Below are 22,078 nucleotides of genomic sequence, written 5' to 3' on the forward strand. Positions count from 1 at the left end.
TAAGCTTTTGATGAAATTGCTTGGTCTTGCATACAGGCATTTGTGTGTTTGTGTTTCCAAATACACTTTTATCTCATGATGAAAATACAGGTGTTTGTGTGCCCCAGTACACCTTTATCTTATAATGTGTATGGGTGTTTGTGTGCACAGTAACCTTACCTCATGATGAGACTGACTGGTCATGCATAAAGGTGTTTGTGTACCTAAACACACATTTATCACATATTGAAAGCGCTTGGTAATGCATATGGGTGTTTATGTTCCCAGCAACCTTACCTCATGAGGAGACTGACTGGTTATGCATACATGTGGGTGTGTGCCCCAGTACACCTTTATCTGATGATGAAATGCTAATTTGCAAGGGTGTTTGTGTGTCCAGTAACCTTCGCTCATGACGAAACTGCCTGATCACACATACAGGTGTTTGTGCCCCAGTAAACCTTTATTTCGTGATAAAGCAGCTTGTAATTGTGCGGGTGTTTGTGCATCCAGTAACCTAATCTCCTGATGAAACAGTTGGTAATGTGTATAGGTGTTTGTGTGGCCAATAACCGTAGTTACTGATGCAACTGCCTGGTCCTATATACAGGTGTTTGTGCACCCCAGTACACCTTTATCTCCTGATGAAACTGCTGGTAATGTGAGTGGGTGTTTGTATGCCCACTGACCTTAGCTCATGATGAAACTGCCTGTTCATACATACAGGTGTTTGTGCGCCCCTGTACAACTTTATCTCCTGATGAGACAGTTGGTAATGTGAACAGGTGTTTGTGTGCCCAGTAACCTTAATGATGATACTGCCTGGTCCTATATGCAGGTGTTTGTGTGCCTCAGTACACCTTTTTCTCCTGATGAAACAACGAGTAATGGGTACGGGTGTTTGTGCGTGCAGTAATCTAAGCTCACAATGAAACTGCCTGACCATGAATACAGGTGTTTGTGTGCCTCAGTACACCTTTATCTCCTGATGAAAACGTTGGTAATGTGTACAGGTGTTTGTGTTCCCAGTAACCTTAAAGATGAAACTGCCTGGTCCTATACCCAGGTGTTTGTGCACCCAAGTACACTTTTATCTCTTGATGAAACAGCTTGGCAATGTGTATAGGTGTTTGTGTGCCCAGTAACCTTAGGTAATGATGAAACTCCCTGATTATGCTTATAGATGCTTGTGTGACCAGTTTGTCATACATACAGGTGTTTGTGCGCCTCACTACACCTTTATCCCATGCCAAAATAGCTTAGTGGTGTGTACGGTAATTTCTGTGCCCAGTAACCTTAGCTCAAGAGGAAACATCCTGGTAATAAGGCCAGGTGTTTGTGTGCCAGTACACTTTATCTCATGATGAAACTCCATGGTGATAAGCCCAGGTGTTTGTGTGCCCTTGTAGCTAAACTTTAGCTCACAATGAAACTTTCTGGCAATACGGCCAGATGCTTGCTTGCCCCAGTAATCTCTAACTCATGAGGAATCTACCCAACAGCATGCCTATCAGTGTTTGCATACCAGTGTACAATAGGTCATGATTAAACTGCCTGGTCATGCATAGATGTTTTTGTATGCCCAAGTACATTTTAGCCCAAGATGAAATTTGCGTACCGGTGTTTATGTACCCCTACACATTTAGCTTATAATGTAACTGCCTGGTAATGCTACCGGTGCTTGCATGCTCCAACTAGGCTTAGCTAATGATGAAAACGCCTTGTAATTCTTATAGATGTTTTTGTGTTGCTGTACACTCTAGCTAAAGATGAAACAACCTTGTAATATTTATCCGCATTTGTGTATCCCAGTAAATAATAGCTAATTATTCAACTATCCTTATGTTTAGTATAGGCGCATGTCCCAGTACAGCTTACTCTACTATATATGAGCTGTAGATATTTTACCGGGTAAGAAATTTTGAATTCAAAATGTATTCAACAAACATAACAATGCTCAACCCGCGGTATTCAAATGGTATATTAAATTATGCTGTAGTATTTAATAGTTAGGTTTATGCTACCCAGAAACGTAACTACCAATAGCAACTGCATGAATGTAAATGTTATACAAATCAAATAACGGGACCGGATGCGTTTGCTTAGATTAACCTATAAAACAATGCTGACAACTACCAAATTTTCCCTTTGTCCTGCGATGATGATAGTACACATCCAAATATACTGAGCACGCACAAAAGCCGGCACACCTCCATCGCGGCTGTGTCCTATTTAAGAGCATATAAATTTTAAAATAAATTTGAAACCGATAACATACGTATCCGAGATTGTTTTGACATTGAAATACCGAAAATGGAATACAAATTACGTGAAAAACAAAATACATTTGGATGGACTACTTTTTTGAGTATGAAAACTCGCTCACCGAAACATAACAACAACAGCCAACATAAACCGTGAAATTTCAACCCATAATATAAACAATCACTAAAGAATCATGGCTATCGATCGCCTGCAGGAGAATTTCTCTCCTTTGCAGTGATTGCAGTGTTTTGCTCGTGAAATGACTCTTGCACCGGGAGTCACCGTCAGGCTTGGCTAACCGAGGCCCACAATTCTTTGTATTTGTCACTTTCTTGGTCATCACGATACTAAAACAGTGTATTAAAATACGCAACGATGGTGTAACCGTACTTACCGTCAGCCTGAAGATGGTGAAATTAATAAAAACTAAATAATTTTAACAAATAAGCGTATGTGCGAGTGGCGCCCTCCAGCTGATGCGGGAGCTGGAGACTGTCCGTCGGCTGCTCTTGTCTGACTTTGCGCAGCAAATCGCGCAGCTGTTGTGGCTTTATATTTTATATTGTTACATAATATCGGCATGATGAATTTTTATTCTTATCTAAAATACTTAAATTATTTTAATTTACTTAATTTAACACTTAAAATACCATAGAACTCTAATGAAAATGTTCTGTTTACGTTAACTTTCTCAAAGTTTTGAAAGGTGTAACACCTTTCATGCATTGTTTCAGTCCGAAGCGGACCCCGCTGCCGGTATTGCCTTGTCTGTGGCAGGTAGGAACAAGAGTAGGAGTGCAACACGCAACATCGGCAAACATGTCGTCCACTCTAATAAACATTGGAAAAGTTGCCTTAGCGGCAGTCCCAAAACAGGCCAAAATTGCAGTGCCTACAGTTCTCAGCCAGAGATCATGTAAGTAAACCTCTTAACTGTTCAAACCTATTGTTCCTAGATTGTCATTGCGAGGGTGCTTATGAATTTAAAATCCGCCACAACTTGGGCAGTTAATAGCTCACGTTGGCATTCTACAATTCTCTGATCAACATGGAAGTGTAAAAGGTACATCTTAAAGGATAATATTGAGTATAATGTGTGCAAAGCTTGTATAAAGTCGGACGTAGCTTGAAGGAGAAATCGGAGGCGACCCTATTAAAGCCAGCAGGCTACGCAGTACCAGGGTTAAAGTTCGCGTAGTACAGGAAATTCGCAGTATTTAATTTGAACGCTTAGGCAAATAAATTTTCGAGACTACTCGCGTTTTATTTCTGCTTTCAGTAAAGAACAAGTAAAATTATAAGAGCATTGGGATTTGCTAGTATTCCGTTCACAGATGCGTTTAACAGTACATTGATCTTTGGTCGTTGGGTTGCACGCTGAATCTGACAGGATTCAATTTTCGTTTGTTTTTTGTCTTGTTTATCGTAACTTTTGTATTTTTAAGGTACTTTGGTTTTATTCCGCCATGCTCGCGTATTTCAATAAATTCCGATTCAAGTTTCGTGGCGCCCGTGAATTGTAGGCGTAAGGCATTAAATGCGTAATATCGTTCGTATGTTCATGATTATCTTGCGATAAGCACATCATGTTTAGATTACTAAACTCTGCCACACGGGCGTTATTGTTTTATTATTTAGCTGTGGATTTTGAAGGTTTAGTTATAGTATTTAATCCACAAGACTCGAGTTCATTCAACTTTGTAAGTCAATGTCTATCAGAAGCATGGAAGCCCTCTTCGTGTAGTTGTTAGTTGATCACCGCTCAGGAGCATTTGAATACTGATAATTTCTCGCTGCACCTTTGGTATACATATTTAGTAAAAGAAAAGGAAAGGAATATTTGCGGATACAGTGATATTATTAGACATAGATATTTGCAATGTTCTTGTTACTCAAAATCGAAAGTAGATTTAAAGGAAGCAAAGGCATTGTGCTTGGGTGCATATAAACGTTGTATGTAATGCCAGATGCCTTTAAAGAAAGTTTCCCAGCTTCTCCATTCCACTTCCACGTGTAATTTCATCTTTGATAGCAACAGTAATAAGTAAAAGTATATAATTAGTATAAATGTGGATGGCGCTTTAGTATTATCATTAAATCTTTCGATCCTTGTAAAAGTAGAGGTCACACAGTAACACCTGTTTCCTGTTATTAGCGCGGGTAATAACAAACACGTGTTTAGAGGTTAGCCATGCTGTTAGTTGATTAATTAGTAAAGCTATTTACAGTTACCCAGTGATTAAGAGTGTAGGATCGGTTGTGTGCATTCGTTGACCAAGTTCAAGGAATGATGGAAGATCTAGGGTTGGAATTATATTGGTTAATGGTTAGTCTACATTACTTGCGGTATTTTTACTTTCGGATGAATATCCAGCCCCGGTTATAAGTAACTATTCATAGTCGGCAAGCATCCAAGAACCGGTGTGTTAACTGAACATCCTTCTTTGGTGGGATTAAGACCAAAGCTTGGTATTCTGTGGTGTCTGTTATTTGAATCATATTAAAATTCCTACGGTATGTATTAAAATGGTATTCTAGGGTATTGAAATCTGACTATTGTAGTAAGGCTTGCTTTTTTTGTGTTTCTCCTGGAAAGCTGTGTTTATTACGCGTTTACCGCTTGCTATACCTATGACTAAAGTTTAGTAGTGAAGTAAAGTGGCTAATCAGACATTTGGTGGTGATTCAGGTGGCAATGACTGGGCAGCGATGTGATTCAATGTCATTGACTAAACCCAATCAAGAAAATTGATGCTCTCTCTCTCTCTCTCTCTCTCTCTCCTCAATCTAAAGTCATCGTCGTCTCTCTCTCTCTGTCTCTTCTCATCGTCCTCTCTCTCTCTCACACACAACAAAATCCACACCAGAACACAAGGAAATCAGTCAACTTTTCTTTATTCAGGATCCTTGGGGGCTTGGGTTCGCTTGTAGTGAACAGCTCTTGTATGGTTGCCTAAGCTTGGTTCATGTTTGTTACAAGAAGTCGAAAGATTAATATACATGTACACACACGCAATATATATGTATATATTTATATATATCTATATATATTATAAAACTTTAAACGTGAAATTTTGCATTAACTACCACTAAAACTGCTGCTTAATTAGTGATAAAACTTAAAGCATACATCTAAGCTGTTTGGACCTCAGAACTTGATCGTTTCCATTCTAGAGAGAGATAAAAGATACCCCGCCAACCTTCCTTCGATAGGTTTAATTAATTCCATATTAAATTAGTGTAAATGGACAGAAGATTTCAATCATCGTTAAATGCCTTACGATATAATGGAATGAAATTCTCCCCAGTGTTTTTGCAATTAATGCACGGGGTTGGTTGGAGTGTGCTACACATATACAATTTATATATGTATGTAATAGATATATATATATATATATATATATATATAGATATTATATATTGCGAGTGTAAGAAGGCAATCAATTTGATGAGAAGTAAACAGATTACAGGACTGATACCGAACATTATCAGTCTAGCAAGGAAACGTTGTTGGTATGGCTTCAGCGTATTATTATGACAGTATGTAAGAATCTAGAAAGGCAAGGTGAAACCCTTAAAGAAATTGATGAAGGGGCTATACATGGAGTGTTCTGAGTATAGGTGTAAGAGATTGCAGGACTGATAAGAACATTATCAGTCTAGACAAGGAAGAGGTTGTTGTATGGCTTAAGCGTATTATTATGTAAGTCATGTAAGAAATCTGAAAGGAAAGGGGGAAACCCTTAAAGAAATTGATAAAGGGGCTACGTGGAGTGTGCTGAGTATAGGTGTAAGAAGGAAAGTTTTTGCCTGCAACTAAAAGTTTTTACACTGGAAGTGATGCGTTCATTAGAATTTGCAGGCAGGAAAGTGACTGGTTTGACGCAGCACTGGGTTAGACAAAGGTGAGCTAGTCCCAGTGGATGTTCGTTCTTTTTATGGATAGAGTGGTGATGCAAGAAGTCTGCAAAAGGTCGGTAGAAGTGAATACAAAGGTTTGGGATATGAAAATGCGCCGAGGGCTGCGGAATGGTTGATGTTGGCAGGTGATGCTGTGCTAATTGGTGATGGTGAAGAGAAACTGCATAAGGTAATAGTAAGAGTTGAAGTGTTTGAGAGAGAATAAAGCTTTGGCTAAGTAGAAGAAAGTAAGGTTGTGCTTCTTGTGAACCGAGAAGATTGAGCAATAAATGTCGATATGAATAGTGAGAGGATAAAAGCATATAATTTGTTCAACTACTTGGGAGTAAATTGAATAGATGATGGTAGGATGAGAGATGAAGCTAGTCACAAAACAGCAGTAGCAATGAAGATAGTGGAAAGTGGAATAGAACGGGAAAGAAACATGAATTCTTTGGAAGCCAAAGTGGACGATTAAGGGATTGGAAATCTAAACCAACTTAGTTTGAATAATAGTGTGGATGTTTAATGTAAAAGAAGAAAGTGAAGTGTCCATGATGAAGAATTTGTAGGATGAGAAATGTGCAGATACACAGAAGTAGGAAATTGGGCAGTTAAGTGGTGGGAGGAGTTTTGAGATGGTTTAATCAAGTAGAAAGACTGAACAGAAGTTAGTTAGTGAGAAGTGATTTAATGCAGAAGTGTTACAGGCCACAGGAAGACTTAGGAAGGGTTGGACTGATGGGGATGAAAGTTTGGAAAGGGACCGCCCCAATATGCAGGAATTACAAAAAAAATGTGCAGTTTGCAAAGTAGGAGGGATGATGCTGGGTGTGCGGGAATCCTCACGTTTATAAAGAGGTTCCTTGTAGTTGTGGAATTTTGTCGGCAGGGGATGCCCCTCTAATTCAACAGCTGGAGTATGTGGCCATTTTTGTTTTTTCTCTAGGGCCGCTACCTGTCTTGGGAGGTGATTGTATATTTATTTATGTGTGTGTATAGACATGTGTGTATTTATGTGAATAGGCAAGCTTTTTATTGAGAAATTCAACAGATGACAGAAGGACTGATAAGGGAAGAACGGTATCGGTGTAAACGGGGAAGGAATTTGAAAGCAAAGGATAAAACTGTATATAATTGATGGAGGTCAATTTGGAAGGTTTTGAGAATGTGATAAAAGGGAAATTATTGGCTGCACTTAAATTCCAGTTGCTCGATATTCTCTGAGGGCTGTCCCACGGTACAATGATGTGAAGAATAAAGGACCTCTGGAACTGAGAAGCTCGACATCGAGGCACATTTTCTTCTTATTCGTTCTGCTGTTCTGCAAATGTGGTTGCTTTCGGCAGGAAGAAGGGATCAGAGACCAATTGAGAATGTGAGAGAGCTGTTAAAATACAACGTATGAAAAAATGACAAGCAAGAGACCATCCATCAGTAGTCCAAGTCGTAACTACTGCTATTAGGAAACAAACGTACTACCACGAATCACTGTCTAAAAAGAGATAAATCTTTGGTAGTAGCAGACATTCACACCATAGAACTATTCAAGTAAAGGAAGGACAAATGACCTAAAGCAGGTTGCATTGGTTTTATCACTGGCATAAATATGAGAGGCCTTTACTGACAATACTGAACTTTCGTGCGGCATTTGCTGAAACTTTCATTAGATGGTTTGCAAGAGGAAGATGCGATCCAAAATTTACACTTAAAATAGTTAAAGCTTCAGACTCATTCAGCAAAGTCCCATCCACCTGAAGGGAAGGATGGGGTGGTCTGCTAATCAATAGTGTTTTCGTTTTACTGTTGTTCGGCCTCATACTCCAGCGATTACTTCATTCAATGATCCGGCCCATGTCCCAACTGAGGCTGAGGGCAGCTTCATTTCTCATAAGTGGAGAGACTACCACACCCACAAGTGTTGCATCATGGGCATACTAAAGAGTCGTGTTTTCCAGGCCAACTACCATAATTATGACTTTTATGCTCTTAATAACAGTGGACCAAGAACGCTACCCTGTGGAACTCCAGACACAATAGCCCTTGGTTGGTTCACTCTAAGATCCCATCAGCAGCAACTTGTTGCTTACCCTCTCCAAGATTGAAGTTTGTAAGTACCTTGTGATTTACTAAATCGGAAGTAGCACTAAAATCTGCACTCAAACCACTTATCAAGGTTCTCTTGCAAATGGCAAGTTCAGTCTAAAAGGACATCGTAGATACTTAACTGCTTATTTGCATATTGACTGACAGCTAAACAATCCTTTAAGTTCCACATACTTACATAGTGGCCTAATAGGTTTTTCCGCAGTTTTGTAGAGCACAGGGAGAAAAGCAATTGACCTGTAGTTACTGCAGTCTACAAATGTCATTCCTACATTCTTAGGAACGGTCATTGTATTGTTAAGCTTGCACTCGTCCTCAAGAGGTATTACGTCGTCATACAAATCTATGAAATCGACTAATCATGGGAGACAACGTACAAGAAACTTTTAAAAACGGAAGAAATTGTCAGGGTCTTCTCCATCCCAGCTATCAAGATTATCAAGAATTTCCTCAACATCCGTAGTGCGCATTGCAAATTTTGTAAGAATAGGTTCTGGATGACAAAGTATCAGGGAGAGGGACTTCCTCAGCAGCTGATGTGTATCAGTAGTATTTGGGAGCAAAGAGAACAGATGGAGGTAGGACCCATGGGAGGAGAGGAGACCCACAGAAAAGCAGAAGCAAGCAAGAAGGCAGAGGAGTGTGTGGGAAAAAATTGGAAGAGACTTGAGTTGTCTGTGGAAACCAAGTTGGGAGTTATGAAGGAATTGTAAAGCTAAACCACCTTTATAGAAGTTGTGTGTGGATGTTAAAAATTATTGATAAAAAGTTGAAGTGAAGCTGTTTAGATGACCAATAGCCAGCGTTATTAAATTTGACTGGATGAAAATTATGCCGATACAGAATTAGGAAAATGGTCCTTTTTGATACAGAAATAGGAAAATGGTCCTTTTTAAGTTTTTTGAGATAGTTTGGTCAAATGAGAAAAATCGGCAGAGATAGGCTTGTGATAAGAGATTTAACAAATGCAGAAGTATTTAGGGAAGGAAGTTAGGAAGGGTTAGTTAGATGCTGTGAAAGATTTTGGAAAGGAACCGCCATACTATCGAATCGCGAGGATGTGTACAATTTACGAGATGGGGTGAATGATGCAGGGTTTGGGAGAATCACACGTATCAGGTGAGATTTCGTCTGAAGCAAATAATATTATGGAAGTTAGTTTGAATGGAATTTTATTTGAGTCAGCTGTTAAAGAATAAACGTTGTAGGGGCATTTTGTGCTTTTTCACCAGAGCCACCCCCTGTCTCTCTCGTTAAGTGATTGTATGTATATGTTTGCATGTGTATCTATTTAATGTATGTATGCGTAACTAAATAAGCTTTTGATTGAGATAGCACTGTAAACCGTCAACAGTTGGATAAGAGAAGAGGAGGAAATTTGAAAGTAGAGAATAAAAACTAACTCAGAATTAGTAGAAGGGCAATGTTTTGGCATTGAGAAAGGTTTAGATGGTAAGTTGACTGCAATGAAACTGTAGGATGGAAGTGAGTGTGTTAGGACATGTAGACAGGAAAGTGACTGGTTTGCTGTAGTCGTGGCTCTTAGACAAAAGTGTGTTATGTCGCTCTGTGGCCGTTCATGTTGATAATTGCTGGAATGTTGCCAGAAGTCTAAGAAAGGTGAGTGGGTGTAAATGCAAAGGTCTGGGATATGAATGTGGAATGGTTGATAGTGGCATATTTTAGCGGCGTGACTGGAGTTGGTAAAGAGAAATAGTAGAAACTAGAGTTTAAAAATTGCAAGAGGATCAAGTTGAGAGTATGTAATATATATATATATATATATATTATTTTTTTATTTAATATATATATATAGATATATATATATATATATATATATATATATACTATATATATATATATATATATATTATATGGCGCAGAAGTGAGGTCAAGAATCAAGAAGCTTCTGCAATGAATGTTGGTATGAATACTGAAAGAACAGAAGCAGTTAAATTGTATATGCATTGAAGTAAGTAGAACAGATGAGGGTAGGAGGAAAGAAGAGGCAATTCACACAAAAGGAGTGGCAATTAAGATAATGGAAAAAAACGAATTGTCTGTGGACACCAAAGTGAATATATATGAAAGGGGTGTAAAGCCAAATCTCCTGTGTGTAAAGTTAAGTGTTGATGTTAAATGTGAATGAAGAAAGTTAGGTAAGATGAAGTTTAGGTGAACGATATCCAGTTTGAGAAATGTTGAAATGGTGAGAAATGTGCAGATACACAGAAGTGGGAAAATCGGCACTTAGGTGAGTGGTTTTAAGAATTATTGAGATGGTTTGATCGAACGGAAAGAACAGAGATAGCTTTGTGAAAAGTAAATCAGTAATGCAGAAGTCTTAGGGAAAGGAAACTGGGAAAACTTATTATTATTATTATTATAGAAACGTTAGACTGACGTGGCGAAAAAGATTTTGGGAATGGCCGCCCCATTAACCACTGGTTCCATGCAACGTAAAAACACCATACAAACAAATAAACAAAAATATTATCCAGGAAGTACGAGAATGTATGCAATATGCAAGGTAGGATGAATGATGATGATAGGTATGGAGGAATCCACTGACTTCTGATGAGCCCCTCTGAAGTACTACGTAGTTTGAATCAGCAGTTAAGAGTACTATATAAATTTGGTAGTTGTATTGTGCATTTTTTCCTCTCTCTCTCTCTCTCTCTCTCTCTCTCTCTCTCTCTCTCTCTCTTCTCTCTCTCTCAGGCACCTCTATTAGTTAGAGTATTATATAAATTTGGTAGTTGTATTGTGCATTTTTTCGTCTCTCTCTCTCTCTCCAGTCACCTCCTATCAAGAGAAGTTATTGCATGTATGTTCGTATGCACTTACACGCACTGGAATATATTCTTCCCGGTGTTGTGCAAAGAAACAGCCCAAACATTCTCCATCGCTCCTTGATCGTTATATCTTCATTTGAAGGAGTGTTATTTCCGGTATAGAATCATTCCTCACTCTCTCCTTCCATCCAACTTCTAATATTCTTCCGAAATCTTGGTTCTCAAACCGATAGAGAGATGCAAGATCTCATATTTTTTATGCCAAACCACGATTGTTTGTGTAGCAATGCAGATGGCACTGAATTTTAGTCTTTTTTTTTGAATGCAGTGTCTGCCTCATTTGATTGCCAAGTCGTATTCTGCATGCGCATTGTTGAAGTCTCTCACTGAATTCCAACTGATGAAAACCTCAGTTGGATATCAGTATCCTTAAACGATGGGAAGACGCAACCTCATCAATACTTAATACTTATCGATCTAGTGAGATTTTGTCCATTTGAACTTACTTTATGGTCATTATTTCTGTTTTTCCTATATTTTTCAAATACCAATTCATCCTTTTGTACTCTGCCCTCGTTATTGCATTTTTTATGTATATATATTAGTAGCATCACGATATATGCAGTAGCCTGTTTAAGTAAACAATGTAAATTTTGAGGTGGTGTTTTGCATAAAACGGCATTTCCATAATCTCATTCTGTCTGACTACTTTCTTCATTATAAAATCCACGAGAAGAGCAAACTGCAAAAGTGACATAACATTCCCTTGTAGCACCCCACTGATTAATGCAGATTCGCGTGACAAGACCTCATCAACATTGACTTTGCATCTGCACCGTTCATGAATGCTTTCAAGCGCTATACATACTTAAAGGGAACACCATAGTGACGCAAGACCTTTCGTAAAGAATATTCTCATTATAAACCGAGGTAAAATTCAATGCCTCTGCAGTTACCTCCTCATTGTCAGGTCTCTGCTATGATTTCCATTTCCCAATCATGGGGCTTTATTGTTTATTTCATATTCTGCGTAACACTGTGGTTAGGAGTTAACAGAGATGCAGATGGTGGTATTAATCACCAACTTGCTATTGCAACACGAAAGCAGAAATGATAAGCAATCAACAAAAAGTTGTTAAAGAATTATTAATACAGTAGAGCATCTTAAACCCGAACATCGAGATTATTAAGCAGTTGAATATCGAACTGTAACTTCTAGAAACCATATCAGAGGAAGAGCAGGCAATCAATGGAGCTTGGATTAACATCGGAAATGTTGAGCAATCTTTTGGAGATGAAGATGGGGGAAATGTGTTGACAGGATGGAAACCTTGGAGTCGGGTGAAAGTGGTTGGCATAAAAGGATGGAAACCTTGGAATCAGGTGAAAGTGGTTGGCATAAAAGGATGGAAACCTTGGAATCAGGTGAAAGTGGTTGGCATAAAAGGATGGAAACCGTGGAATCAGGGTTGAAAGTGTTGGCATAAAAGGATGGAAACCTTGGAATCAGGTGAAAGTGGTTGGCATAAAAGGATGGAAACCTTGGAATCAGGTGAAAGTGGTTGGCATAAAAGGATGAACACCTTGGAATCGGTGGAACTTGGAAGACGATATGGAATTGACATAAAAAGATGGAAACCTTGGAATCAGGTGAAACTGGTTGACATAAAAGGATGGAAACCTTGGAATCGGGTGAAACTAGGAAACGATATGGATTTGACAAGAAAGGATGGAAATCTTGGAATCCGATGAAACTGGGAAACGATATGGAATTGACATAAAAGGATGGAAACCTCGGAATCTGAAGGAATTTATATAAAAGGATGGAAACTTGGAATCAGGTGAGATTTGGGATACAATAGAGAACAGACATAAGCAGAACACAATAAGGCTACATTTCAAACTCGAGTAGAACGTAAGGAGTATTCAGCTCCAGATATGAATTTACGTGAAGGTCAATAAGAGATAAGAGAGAAATGGCAGATGAAAGGGATGATCCTGACAAATCCATGTGGTCAAGAGTGCCATTGGTGTTAAGATAGCCTACAGAATTGTTAATAAAATATCCAGGAGAGAAAAGAAAGAGGGAAACTCGTATTGAGATAGAGGTGGATCAATAACGCCGGAAAAATAAGAACGATGGGAGGAACATTGTAGTGGTTTGTGAATTATTTATTATCCTATTTATATGGAACAAGTCCGCCAAAGAGGCCACTGACTTGAAATTCAGGCTTCCAAGGAATATGGTGTGCATTAGAAAGTAACAAAACATAATGTGACATACAGGAGAAGATGAATTATTATATATAAAATGTATTAACAAACTAGCGATTAAAATAATTAAACAGTAAGGAAATGAATAAATTAAAAGGAGAATACATAATAATGTAGTTATGCATTGTTATTCCACTTGAACTTCTGAAGACACTATGACTGACATAGTAGCAAAAGCTGAAGCAGACATGAATATGTAAGTGCATGAAGTCACTGATTTTGAAGAGGAATCAGTAATGAAGAAACTTAGCACATGGAAATGTGTACGTACAGGGCTAGAGACGAAGTTTTAATTTCCCCACAGAAATGTTATAAGAAGCGTTGTCTGGAAAGGCGTTTCCTTCATTTGTAGTTTCCTGTAAAGATACTGTATTTTATTCATGAATATTTGGGCTACCTTAACATTAATATACGCATGTTTATGTATATTTTTTTACTTTTTTTTTACACTAAAGGTTATAATATCCTACACGCAAAGTTATTTTTTATGGGGAATATCAGTTTTGACCAAATCTCAGTTTTTACCATAGTTTGAAAATCATTCTTTTATTGTATTTATTCAGTTTCATAAATGCATATTCATACCTAACAAACACACAAGAACAAATTCATTAAAGCGCTCGGATTCCAGTGCTTGGCTTCAAGTCTAAATTTCCCATATTCCATTCCTAACATTAACGCCACTCGATGAACACATGGTTTTGTGAGGATCATCCAATTAATTCTCCTGACTTGGGTTCAACTTTAAATTTGTCCATATTTATGATCTGCTCATGTCTACTCTTTATTGTATCACAGATTTCATCTGATATGCAATATTTCTGTCTTGGTACCCCATTTCCCTTCACTTATTTTCCAACAACTTGATAAACAATTTCCGAGGTTCATCTAGACTTCACTGATTGCTTGGTCCTCCCCAGATTTGGTTCCTTGAACGGCGAGTATATTTCGACATTAAATTGCAAAATCCTCTCGATGTTCATGTTCAAGATGCTTTACTGTATTAAACATAATTACTCTTATCAACTTTTTGTTAGTTGCTCTTAGTTTCTGTTTGATTGTGATAAGAAGCTGGTGTTCACTGCCAGCATCTGCCTCTGTGTAACTTGGCATTCCTCAGAGTTCTTTGTCTCTCGAATAATGGCTGTGTAATCTCTTTGGTTTCTCTGTCTCCTGCCGTCTGGAGATGCCCAAGTATATTTGCAGCACGAACATAAATAAGTTTCATCCCATTTTCGCTAGCAGTCTCTCCCAGGTTTCCCGAGTGAAACAGTGAAATTACGGGCTAAGTTGTTTTTAATTCTTCCCTATCCCCATTAATGGGGTTGCCTAGTCATTATGGTTAGTAAGAGCACTGGGGTGACCTGTCCTTCCTGCAGGAGAGGTGATACTGAAGAAGGAGAATGGATTGGATTTGAATGTGGTGATTGGTCCCACATAGAATGTGTGCATCTTGGTGAAATAAGCAAAAAAAACTAGGAAATTGCTGTGGCTCTGCCCAAACTGCTATGATTTTGCCTGGAAATGGCGAGATATACGAAAATCTTCAAGATGAATGTAAGGAACTTGAAAAGGAATGAGTCAAAATGGTGAAATTGCTGAATTGCAGGATCAGCTATCCATCACACTTGATGACAGGAGTGCTGAGTCTGCACAGGACCCAGTTGCCAGTGTGCAAGATTGGACAACGAAATTCGACCATCTTGAAAAAGTAAGTTGACTCAATTATGAAAATATGGCTGCTCCTCAACCTGAGATGGTTACCTGTGTTGACAAAGTTAAAGGAAAGAATCTGTTGATCGTGAAGTCCATACAATCGTCTGAGAAGATCGCTGATAGGAAAGGCGATGTTGCAAATGCCTTGAATGCCATTGCTATTATTGATACTAGGTCAACGAAGCCTGGGCTTGTTATTCTAAATTTCACAGTTGAACATATTCGGGACTGGGCGGCGAATAAGATTAGTAATGATGTTCAGGGAACAGACATGAGAGTAGAAAATATAAACGTTAGATCATGATTTGGAGTACATATAAAGCAGAACAGGTGGTAAAAGACATGATTGATAAAAGTATAGTTATTTGCAATCAATCCTCGAAATTAATAAGAAGATATAACTAAGTTGTGCCTAAAAAGCCAGCCTTTGGAGGTACTTTGCATTGGATATTGAAGAGTGAGCCTGAGGTTAGGAAGGAAAGTAGTTCATGATAATGGTGACAAAGTGAAACTGAGATTGGGGCATATACGTATGCAGTTCCTTCGCAGTTTGATTTACTGTTCTTGCGTTAAGCTTAATATTCGATTATAAGGTTATCACCACTACTTATAAAAATAGAAGATTCTTCGTGCACCAGTGTTCCCCGGTTGGAGGCTGTCCTGAATTGTGCTTACCAATTATGTGGCAGAAACCATGGAGGAGCTAAATGCCCCAGTGGATGCTAGTTCCTCGTGTTTGTGTAGTATATCTTCCTCTTGTTTGATATATATATATATATATATATATATATATATATATATATATATATATATATAAATATGCACTGATTAATAAAGAAAAAGCATGTGTACACAGATGATCGTCTTCATACGTGCTAAAAGAGAGAAAGACAGTCATCGTTGTCGTTAAGATAGCCGTTTTAGGTTTAACAAGAAAGAATGTCTTGAATGCCCAACTGTCAAAACCGCATAGGCCTAGCTAGACGGTTGAGGAAAATAGTTACACCCGAAGTTTGGGAATGTCTCCAACCGCAGTCTTATGAAGCAAGATAGCGGGGGTTATAGTTTGACCCTACCCAGCCGTAAATTAAAGTATTCATAGAACTCCTGTTTTGGAGTACGACTTTCCTGCAGTCAGGAAACAGAAGTGAAATAATTGAGAATGAATTCACAAGCTTTACATCACGTGAATCTAAACACGGCGAGCGTGCGTGCGCCGGTGGCCAGGCAACGTCTTAGTTTGGCGTGACGTATGCTTGTGAATTTATTCTCAACGAGTTCACTTTTATTTCCTGACTGCAGAAAAGTTCTACTCCAAACGAGTTGTATGGATGGATAATATGGTTAAGGAAAGTAACTTTTAGGAAGACGGCGGTTTCGGACATTCCTAAACTTTCGGCGTACTATCTTCCTTTTGACCGCCTAGGCCTATGTGGTTTTGGCAGTTAAAGTAGGCATACTTTCATTTCAAACTCCAAACGGTTGCCTTCATGAGGAACGTTATTATCTCTCTCTCTCTCTCTCTCTCGTTCTCTCTTCCTTCCTCTCTCTGCCTTCTCTCTCTCTCTCTCTCTCAGCATGTGTTGAGATGATCAGTCTTGTCTTTATATAAGTTTTTTTTTTAATCGGTATTAAGTAGGGTGTTGTTCTCACAGAGATCTGTTTTTGCTCAAATTTTTTATTCACTTTTTTTGGGGGGTATCTGTGCTTTGCATATTAGTGCGGTTTTCTGCTTATCTCTTGTAATGTACTAAAGCAGTCTGTTTTGGGGGGAGATAACACAATTTTTTTACACCATTTTTTATTTTATCTGCGTACCCTCAAGTCATTGGTAGTTGGAGTAGATGGAGTTTTTGTCATTTCAAATAACTTTTTTTTTTTTTTTACGGAAGTTACCCCATCTTTGTAACGTGTTTATGCTATTACATAATACTCCACACCTTTTTTAGTATTCGTACCTTGGGTTTTCGTTTCCCAATCTTGATTCATTCCTACACTATTATTTTATTTTTGTTGACGCTTCCGTTGATGTTTTCCCCGCTTTAATTTCAATGCCATTTTTTTCCTTTTTCATAAGTAGTCGTGAATTGTTTGGAGGCTTACTGAAGTTAATGGCCTCTGAATTTTCCCCTATCATAACAGTTATGGTATTGAGAGAGGAAGGTAGTGAAATGCCAGTTATTCATCTTGCTCAGCCATGAATCAATCATCTTTGAAAAAAAATCCTCACACGTATTTTACCATTTTTCTTAACTAAAAATGATCCGCTAACATTCATCTTTCCATGTTAGTTTGCTCACATCTCTTTAGAATACGCCCCAAATTGACTCATTATTCCTAATAGTCTTGCCAGTATTAATATTATAGTAGTGATTTGATTACGTGTCATTTAATATTTCAAGTCGCTCTCTCTCTCATTGGGACTCTTTCTATCCAGTACAAGTATCCTGACCCCTGTCATGGATATTAATGTTATGTTATATATACACCCGGGGAATGTGACATGAACCGGCTCGTAGCTGCCATTTTATGGTAGTCGAACGATGGGCGATCATTTGATGCCCATCGCAAAGCCGGCATGTTGTCGAAGGTTGCCCTTTCTGAACTCATTGACGCTTCTTACTTTTGATGCTGTTATATTAGGATTAATAGAATAATGATGGTTTATGCCAGTAACGTGATAACGTTACAGTGTAAGCCCCTGTTTTGTATTGCTTAAAAGGTTCAGTGTTAGTCTGATGTAAATAAATATATACATTTGAACTAAAAAAATTGCCCAACAGAAAATCCCCATCTTTCTTCTATTTCTAAATGTTATCACTACCATGCACAGCACTGAATATTGTCCCCTAATTGTTATCGTAGCTAGTTATCATTTATTTTAGATTTCCCTAAGCAGTGGTTTGAAAATTGCTGTAGCACTTTAAAAAATCCATTATTTTGCTCTAGTTATTCGTGCTGTATTTTGTTGCCGTTGATATTGCTTTGAGTTTCATATCTGCGTCATGCAGTCATGTCCTTGAGGTCTGCTGACTGTAGATGTGGCTCACGTTCTAACTGACTTGTACTGCATGACTATTAGCCTTGGTTTATTTGTTGTCATGGATTAACGAGTAGACAAGAAATTTTTGTTTACTGCTAGTTTTGACGTCTGGAGTTCAAAGGCGAGAGGTTTTGCCATATGAAAACTTTGACTTGATCTCATAAACTTGGCGAAGGAGGGTTCAGCGCCTTTGCTCCGGAAAGAGCGCCGTTCATTCTCCCCGAATGTGGTATGTAGTATACCGATATTTATTTAGGGGTTTGTTGATAGAAATCATGACGTCATTTCCAGTTGCTTTGTAGCAAATGTAAATCAGATGAAGGGATTCCGATTTTAACTTGACAACTCACGCACCCAAACTGAATGCAAGTGTTTTTTTTTGGCAACCTGAAACTTACGTAAGCATCCGTGCTACCTTCAACAGATGAGCCCCGGTTCGAATTATAGCGCCGGTTACCATGCTCAAGTGAGGACTACGAGTTCCTTGGTCAGGACCGGTCCAATTATGTAACATTTAGTCCTAGTGACATATTCCATCATCCATTTGGATTCTGCAACCACATGGTTAAACTGAAGATCAGTTAATGAGTTCGTCGTAACCAAAAAATGGAATAAAAGCGATGTTCGTAAAGAGCAATTTAACGGCTTTGGACTACGTGACCTACTGGGAGTAGGCGTGTATTCGTGCGTTTGTGTTCCCTGACGTTCTTCCCGCAATCCTCTTCCTCCCCAACCAACCAACCCCTCTAACCAGTATTCCTCTCCTCTCCTCATGCCCGGCCATTCACTGCTGCTGCTGCTTGCTGGTTCGCCGGCTCCATAGTGTCATTTCTTAAAGATGATTGTCCAAGTTTGGCAATTCATCCTCGCTTAGAAGCAGTTTCAACTGGACTTAGTTTTATTACCTCGATTCCCCTTCAAAAACATTTGATCTTGAACCGGATTTTCCTCGGGTATTTTTACTGCCTTTTAAATGTTGGACTTTTTTAACCGGACAAATTAAAGTCTTAGAACCGTTGTTTCTGCTGTCACTTTATTATTTTGGTATACCGATATAAAAGACGCCCCCGATGTATTCCATTGTATACATAGGAAAACCCAGCTTTATTTCTACATTCTTTTGGCATAAATTATTATTTCCGCGCTGGCTTATGTATTTGTGTACAATGTTTTATTTGAGACTAGAACAGAAGCGCAGTTTGGCGTGTGTAAATTGAATTTTGAAATCTATCATCTGTTGGCAGCAAGGGGTTTCCAACCGAGAACGAAAATAGCTTCCGCTTGGGACTTGTTCCAAAAATAGATGTTCCCAACGCGGTTGAATTATTCCACAAATAAATAAAAACTAAGGGACGAGTTTCATATATAGAATGTTCAGCATATTTGTTTACGAAGTACGCTACACCTTTCCTCTTGTATTGCGTAAATACACTTCATTCATACATTTTGTGAGATGGGGTTGCTTAAAGCTGATCTAGCGTTCACGCCTTTGCTCTCTTTTCATGGGTGGGGTGAATGTGAGGGGGCGGGTGGTGTATGTGGTAGGGGGGGTGTTGAGAGCAAAGTGGTCGTCATGTACTGCGTGAATCGTATCCAGGTCTAGTGGAATCACTGAGATCCAGCGGTGCCAGATCAGTATTTCACGAAGTCACTCAATTTTCACCAGATTTGCAGCAACCAAGTATGATGATGTAATTTTGGGAAATTACATTTAAAATCATTACGCCTGTGGTTTTTATTTTGTTGTATTCCTAGGGAACATCCTTGAAAAAATCATCTTGAACGTGGCAAGTAGACAAGGATAAAACTGTTGCTCGTCCTTGCGCGCGAAAAAGAAACAAGAAAATAAAAAGGACCGTTCAGTTTGATGTGATAAAACTATATAAAAAAAAGAGAATCTAATAGACCAACTTCCTCTTTTGTCACTTCTATAAAGCCTTAGTCAACTCTCATGCATGTCAGGTATATGGATCTCTTTGGCATTCCACTGGTAATTCCAAATTATTTCAACTTGCGCTTGCAGTCTGTCGAAACCAACACTGAAATTATATCGCTACTTGATACTCTGCTTGTGAAGTGGTTACAGTACGCTTACCCAACAATGATACAAGACTGATTACAGTTGGGACTTGGCTTCTTATCTGGTTTGTGTCTAGCATATATTTGTCGTATACTCACTTAAGCAGACATTCGAAGTATTATACCACCCAAAAAATAATTCTTTATTTTCGAAGGAACTCGGATGTCTTCAGCTGAGTGGAAACTCGTTAATATTTTATTAGGCTTTACAGAAAGTGTTTTAAAGATGTTTATCATTATTTTCACCAGAATTCATAAAAAACTTTGATGTTTACTTTTTTTTTCACGAGAAAGGCCGAAATTTCAGATTAAATTGAACGTTTTACATCTGGCAACACTGCATGATGAGAGCCAGTCGATAATTGTTTGTAACCCTCGATGGCTAAGATGAAGTCCTATTGTTCGACTTCCTGTCAACTTAAGGTTCGACGAATTCCTTCTTGATTTTTGACGAGACTGAAACATTTAGTTTGTACTTCAGCACCAACATCAATGAAGTAGACTTTGATCTTTTTATCAAATTGGTTTTGTGGGAAATTGCTTTTATTTGTTGTTGCAGTTGAAATTTTGTACTAAGTGACAACTTTACCATTGGTAAAATAGCATCCCCCGCCCCCGTTTTTTTAAAGTGTTGTGAAAATATGTAGACTATTCCGTAACAGCCCAAGAGTTGCGCCATTTTATATAAAGAAATTTTCCTAACAAAACTATATCATTAGTAGCCTAATTTATCGTTGATTTTATAAATTATTGCGTTGCTGCTTTCAAGGGCATCTGTTACCCCTTGTATTGTAGGAACCTGTTTTGTATATCTTGCTTATTACGTAGAAAAAAAAACTGGTGGAGACCAATTTTCTACTGTTGTTCGATGAATTTTCTCCATATTATTGGAATGCTTGTTTGTGTATGAGAGTCGCAAAAAACTTCATGGCGCCTATCAGTATGGTTAAGAAACAAATGTCATCGAACCAAATGTCGAACAGTCCTTTCCCAAGTGCTATAGTCTAGTAAAGGGTTCGTTTTTAGATCAGTGATTCTTAAAAGGGGGTGGGGACTGCCAGATGTTGCCTATTATTCTCTAAATTTGTGATGATTAGTTGCAAAATTGGCAAAAGCATTGTCACTGCTTTCATGTGTTTTCTAATTATTAGTTCAAGACATGCCAAAAATTCAAAATAGTCAGCTTTCATTTCAAATCTTGTTTATGAATTACCGTTTATTGCAACTGTTTGAATAAGGATTAAGACAAAATTTGGTTTAATCTTGTGTTTTTTTTTTTCACTGATTTTCTAATAAACACTGTTTATTCCATGGAAATGTAGTACAGTGCATACTTATAAAAGATTTAACAGCAGTGAAACAAATAGACAACATATTGTTTATTGTTGGCAAAAAAAAAAAAAATTCATGAGGGGCGATCAATACATAAAGCAGAGTGGGGTGCAAGGTAGAAAAATTGTTTTAAGAATCACTGGTGTAGATCAAACAAACTTCTTTTGTCATCACGTCCGGAAGTGTGGCAAGGTTTTTTGAAGGGGTGAGAGGTTTGGTGTATCTCTGGACTGCGGCTAACCAATAATTGCGCTACGAATCCTTTTTAATAATGTAATATGAAATCCTGTTGAGCGCCGACACCACTCTCGTTGAGGTGGCAGGTTGTTACAAAACCAATATAGGCTGTGGGTGTTATCGCTGAAATCGCTCAATCCTGTAATTTTCGCGCCCGATATGCGCATGGCTGACTTCATCTGTTGTGGGTGTGTTTTTATTTTATCAGATAAGCAGCTTCAATGAGATTTGTACCCATGGTAATATAACCTTAAGTAAACTGTGGAATATCGAACAGTAAACTAAAGGAAATGATTTTTTTTTTTCAAATTTCTTCTGATTTTGATGTAAACTAGACTGAATAGTCAGACGA

The 22,078-nt window shown here is 38.3% G+C and overlaps 1 protein-coding gene across 1 annotated transcript in view; it reads left to right on the forward strand.

Annotated features, from left to right (window-relative positions):
• Positions 1-2,986: 2,986 nt before the first annotated feature.
• Positions 2,987-22,078, forward strand: part of LOC135212086 (isocitrate dehydrogenase [NADP], mitochondrial-like) — a 51,081-nt gene continuing 31,989 nt past the window's right edge. The window contains exon 1 of the mRNA XM_064245457.1: positions 2,987-3,160. Within this exon, the coding sequence (XP_064101527.1) occupies positions 3,064-3,160 (97 nt within the window). The 5' untranslated portion in view covers positions 2,987-3,063. The remainder of the gene's footprint in view (positions 3,161-22,078) is intronic.

This window comes from Macrobrachium nipponense, chromosome 40, assembly GCF_015104395.2.
Source record: "Macrobrachium nipponense isolate FS-2020 chromosome 40, ASM1510439v2, whole genome shotgun sequence".
In the NCBI taxonomy this organism is placed as follows: Eukaryota; Metazoa; Arthropoda; class Malacostraca; order Decapoda; family Palaemonidae; genus Macrobrachium; species Macrobrachium nipponense.